The 5,727-nt window shown below is 41.8% G+C and overlaps 1 protein-coding gene across 1 annotated transcript; it reads right to left on the bottom strand.

Moving 5' to 3' along the window:
- Positions 1-4,547: 4,547 nt before the first annotated feature.
- LOC146976318 (olfactory receptor 10G4-like) lies at positions 4,548-5,474 on the bottom strand. Its single transcript, XM_085796693.1, has one exon. The coding sequence runs from the start codon at positions 5,472-5,474 to the stop codon at positions 4,548-4,550; it is 927 nt and encodes a 308-aa protein (XP_085652819.1).
- Positions 5,475-5,727: the final 253 nt, after the last annotated feature.

The raw sequence follows: 5,727 nt of genomic DNA, 5'->3' as shown, positions 1-5,727 counted from the left end.
CAATAACACAGACGCACCGTGCCGTGTCACAGCCTCTCGCCGCGGAACGTGCGGGTCCGTCGGCCACAGCGGCTCGCGAACACCGGTCCCGCCGGTGGTCGCGGTCCTGCTGTGGTACGGGTCGGTGACGGCGGTCTGCTTTGGCCCAGAGACCATCAGATTTTACCGCGGGAGGACTTTGGGGAGGACACGGTGTTGCTCCAGATGAAGACCGGGCGGGACTGTCGGCTGAGAGCTTCCTGTTTCAGCTCCCAGCTGCTGCAGCCTCGCGGGTGAGAGCAGAGCAGCTGCTGCATCCACATGCAGAACTCCGTTTGAAAAAGCTGAGTTATGATAAAAACTTCCAGATCATGAGCTGTCATGTGACTTTAATCGTCATCTCTTTCAGTTCTCCTCGTCGTAGAGTCCCCAAATTGGTTACATGCTGCTATTCAGACATGCCGCTATTTCGACATTGACTTCTAATTGTCGGAATAGCGGCATTAACATTATTTTTTAAGCGTCCCACTATTCCGACATTTTTTTTTTCATTGTCGGAGTAGCGGCACTTTACTATTTTTCAAACATTCCGCTTTTCCGACATTGATTGATTACGTTATAGTCAGAGTGTCCTTCTGATTTATTTTTATTTTTTCATCTGAGACACTGTTTCTCATACACAAATACATAGGCCTATTAGAGAAGAAAAAACAAACCCTCCAAGTTTAAAAACACACAGGCAGCAGCGCACACTGATCTGCAGAGCTGAGACTGTTATTATTCTGTCACCTGAGTTTATCCTGCTGCTTTACATTGTTTTAACATAGGTAAAAGAAGAAAAAAAAGATTGTCTGGAATAAAGGGGCAGATTACATAAGATTATTCTTTTTTCTGCTCCCTTTTGTTGAGATTTGGGAGGTTTTTGCCTGATTTATTGCCCGATGCCATGTATCTCGCTTTCTTTCCCCCTCCCTCCGCCCGTTGTCTTCGTTGTCACTTTGTTGTCGCTCCACAGAGCGCACATGGCTAATTAATATGCACGTGCTGACCATATGGTTGTGTAGGCATTCCGGGACGGAGGTGTGTTCACGTGCGCAACTGCGCACCATTCTTGGATCCAGTTATCAAAGTTGAGGTGCAGAGTTGTGCACGCACAGTTTGATAGATCTGAAAAAAGTGTAAATATTTTGGGCTGTCTTTTCACCGTAGGCCTAAGCAAAACATGTAGTAGCAGCAGTTTTACACTGCTTACTTACAGTTTTGATAAATGAGGCCCCAGGCCCTGAGCCCAGAGCCCAGACGCTCACAGCTGCAGCTCCGCGGCTCATCCGCGGCGCTGTCCGTGGTGCTGAAGGTCACAGGTTAACTTGACAAACAAACTGCAGCATAGTTCTGTTTGTTTATCATATGTGTCAGTTTTGTTTGCTTGATAGTTGAGTTGTTGAGATTAAGAACATCACTCCCTCATCAAACCAGTGATAGACATGCTGAAAAGAAAAGAGAGAGAGAGAGACGCCCCTGGGTATCGCAGCTGTAAAAAAAAAAAAAAAAAAAAAAAAAAAGACGTGTCGGAATAGCGGTATCAAAAAGTGTCGGACTACCGGTATGTCTAGATAGAGGGATGTCGTAATAGCGGGATGTCTAAATAGTGACATGTCGGAATAGCGGGATGTCTGAATAGCGGGCGGACCCCCCCCAAATTTACATATAATGTGTATTAAAGTGTCTATTTTCATAATTTTAAAAAAAGCAAAAAACGAAAAATTTCGTTTTTGGCACTCAACGCATGGGAACGAAAAACGAGAAATTACGTGGTTGGCACTCAATGAGTTAAGAATATATTTCAGGATGGAGGATACCACTAACTGACTAAACACATTTTATCGAAATGCAGCGGTGAGCCCCGTGCGTAATGCTGCACCACGGCACCGCTGGAGGAGAATAAGGAGGGAGAGGGTCTTTAGGGACCAACGACTGCCTGGCCCATGATGGTGACTGGCTCTCCATTCTTACCGTTCACTATGCATTTATATCATTATTCATATAGGCTCCACCTGTCAATAAGACACACGTGGAAGAAGAGGTGCAGTTTATTGTGTTTCACCAACGAGGAGCTGTCATTACGCACGACTTTTACGCACTGCTGCGCGCTCATTAGTGTCCGTAATTAAACCTTGACACTCATATCAAATCAAACTTACATTAGAGACAGGTCTCTGTCTCTCTCTCCCACTCCGAACAGACAGACGGACGCAATCAGAAAGGAAACAGAGGCTGAGCATTGATCCTTTTTTCCTTTCTGGGATCAAACGAATCATGTGCATAATTAACTGCAAAACAAACGCTTCATATTAATAACATATAACGCTCATTATGCTTCCAGCCTGTCTAGCCTCTACCTGGTGTTTTTACTAAACTTAACCAACTCCTTTCTTCATTGCCTGAACCTAACCAAAGCGAAATTTACTTTTTTTTTTCTCTCTCTCTCTCAGTCTGCTGCCAGCAGCAGCGGCGGCTGCAGCAGCCTCGCGCCCGTGAAGTGAGCTCAAGCCGGCCAGGTTCAGCCGTGCTCGAGCGGAGGGGGGGAGAGAAAAAAAAGTGTTTTGCTTTTACTCTGTACTCTGGGAGGGGGGCTTTGATTATCAGTTTACACATCTTGATCAGCATTTATGATGGTTGTGCGTGATCTGACATGATCTGGCTCTCTGACTGAATATGGTGATATTCTGGGCCGCGCGTGTATATGTGTGTGATGTGCGTAGGGAGAGAGAGAGAGAGAGAGAGAGAGAGAGAGAGAGAGAGAAAGCTGCATGCTCCTATCAATGGAAGAGCTTGTCACAAAGTAGCGATGACAGTTCGAACTAACGGGACCACCCATTGGTTCGACCTCCTATTGGTCCGACTTGTGGTTGATTTTGTCAGAGTAACGGGAGGTCGAACCAATGGGAGGTCGGACCAATGGGCAGTTCCCAGTGACACGCTGTCACATTTAAGCACTGAGACAGCGGACAGCGCACTTTTTTTTTTTGCGAGATCTCGCAAAAAAAATGTTTCTTTGTATGTCCCTTTAGGGGCAGTTTTTCAGCAAGCAGTCTCTGCATTTGCCTCGAAAACAACTACGTCTCGTAACGTTCCATTATTATCTCATAGCGTGGTGAATGTGCTGGTCACAACTTGTCCATGAGAACGTTTTGGAGTTGTTGGATTGTGTATTTGATGAGAGAAACCTAGAAATCCCATGAGCCTCCGTCACGTAGCTCTGAGTAGCTCGCGGCTTGACTCGGCCTCTCTAAAAATAGCTTGCACCGACAAATAAAGATAACAAACTATAGGGACTAGAGACTATAGGGATTATGGCAACATGCCAATTTGCCAAAATGTTGAACTAGTACATAATTAATACATACTTAGCTTCTAAGTTCAACAAATCAGTATGCTACTGTGATTTAAGTAGCCTAGATTAAATAAAAATATGTAATAAACATTTGTTCAAGCATTATTTAATATAATATATAGGGGTGACCAAAGGCCAATTCATGCTTAATGTGTCAAATATTGTGTTGGCCATAATACAGAACAAGTTATTGCTTGTCTCTGTTGATTAAAAAAGTTGAAATATTTCCATGTTTGTATATTCTTGGTCACATTAAAAGACATCAAATTTCAGAGTTGGATTTGAAATTCAGTGTTTGTGTTCTTTATAAAAGTAGCATTAAGCAATAATACCATGACCATAGCAATAGCATAAAACGGCTGGGGCCACACTTTTTTTTTTTTTTTTTTTTTTACAATTATCAGTATCGATCGATATGAAAACATTTTTATTGATATTGATATTCTATATCATTAAGCTCTATAGGATCACTTTTTTTTTGTTTCTGCTCTTCCTGAACAGCCAAGAACTCTATTTATGCGCATACACAACGTGAATTACATTGTTTATTGACATAGAAAGAAGATTAAAAGCAATTTGTGATGCTGGTAAGTAGTGCAATTTTGAAAAATCAGCAATATACAATATGTGTCATATGTTTTGCCAGGTGGTATAATTCTGCATTGATGATACATTTGGTAATGAATGTAAGGTTGTTGTTTTTTAGGGGTCATCCCTATGTTCCCACAGCCCTATGTTCCCTCAGCCCTATGTTCCCTCATTTCTAACTTTTGTCGTCACTGAAAATTAGGCCCTATGTTCCCTCAGCTCTATGTTCCCTCATTTCTAACTTTTGTCGTCACTGAAAATTAGGCCCTATTCCCACAGCCCTTTGGTCCCACCATTGGTTGGGTTTAGGCAATGAAGAAAGGAGTTGGTTAAGTTTAGTAAAAAGACCAGGTAGAGGCTAGACAGGCCAGATAGATAGAGTCCAGATAGGTAGAGAGAGTCCAGAGGGAACATAGGGCTGAGGGAACATAGGGCTGAGGGAACATAGGCACGCTCCCGTTTTTTATAGATTGCTTCTGCCCCTCACAATCCCGAACAAGACTAAAAGATTAAAAAATGCACATATAAGTTTATTGTTTACACGTCAAACATACATTCACAGTCCACAAGAGTCTACTAAGATTTGTCAAGGTTTTTGGAAAAACCTAAATACCTTACATTTAATTTCTTGTGTCCTAAAACAGTACACAAAAGGATTAACAAAAGACGGGCAAAGGATTGTCCCAATCATGAAGGCATGGCGTGCCTCAAGACTTAATACCACACCTATTCTGGTCAAGACAGAGGTGATAAATATTGGACAGTAATAACATGCTACTGCTATTAAGTGACTTACACATGTGCTACCTATTTTTAATCTCTCACTGCTTGAAGATACTTTCACAAAATAAATAATACCTAAATATGACAGGCAAATAAAGGAGAAAGTGAAAAATAAAATAAAAAATAATATCATGGTAACCATACCAAAATAGTAAGTGGGGTCGACACATGTTGTTCGCATTATGGCAGGATAGTCACAGAAAGTGTACTTCAGCGTTGAGGAGCAGTGGGGGAGAGGGACCAGACTTGCAGGCAAAATAGCCACAAGGCAACAGGCAAGAATCCACAGTAAACATGCAAGAACAAGAGTACGCACATTTGTTAAATAACTGGGGTACTGAAAAGGATAACTAATAGCAATCAATCGATCAAATGCCATAATTGACAAAGCAAACATCTCCATCACTCCTCCAAGGTGGAAAGCAAACATTTGAATAAAGCAAGGCACATAGGATATAGTATTAACACCAGCAACAAGAATCCTAATCATTGTTGGAGTGGCACTGGAGGCGTACAGTAAATCAACAATAGCAAGGTTGCAAATCAGAACATACATTGGTTTGTGTAATTTCTTGTCATAAATGATGATGAGGATATTTACCATGTTGGCTAGAACAGCGATTGAATAGATGATCAATATAATCAGTCCAACTAACAGAGGCCTTTTGGTTTTGTCAAAACCACCTATAACAAATTCAGTTACTATGATTGAAGCATTATAAAAAGGCATATTTAACAAACCATCAGCATTACGAATTTAAATACAAATTTTTTAAAATGGTCAAACTATTCTCAGAGCAAAATATCCTTCAGTATGCTGCAAATCATAAATCAGTCAGTCAGGCGACTTGCAGTGACTGTGGTCCCTCAAACAGCTCTTGCAACCAGATGGCTTATAGACTTTTAAGGCTCTTCAGAACAGTAACCTCTCATTGGACAGCATTGCATGTTGTTTTGAGTGATGCGATCTCAGGTGAATATAG

This window comes from Trachurus japonicus, chromosome 13 (genome assembly GCF_045865225.1).
Source record: "Trachurus japonicus isolate A0001 chromosome 13, Traja_1.0".
In the NCBI taxonomy this organism is placed as follows: Eukaryota; Metazoa; Chordata; class Actinopteri; order Carangiformes; family Carangidae; genus Trachurus; species Trachurus japonicus.
This window is presented reverse-complemented; position numbering and strand designations above follow the sequence as displayed.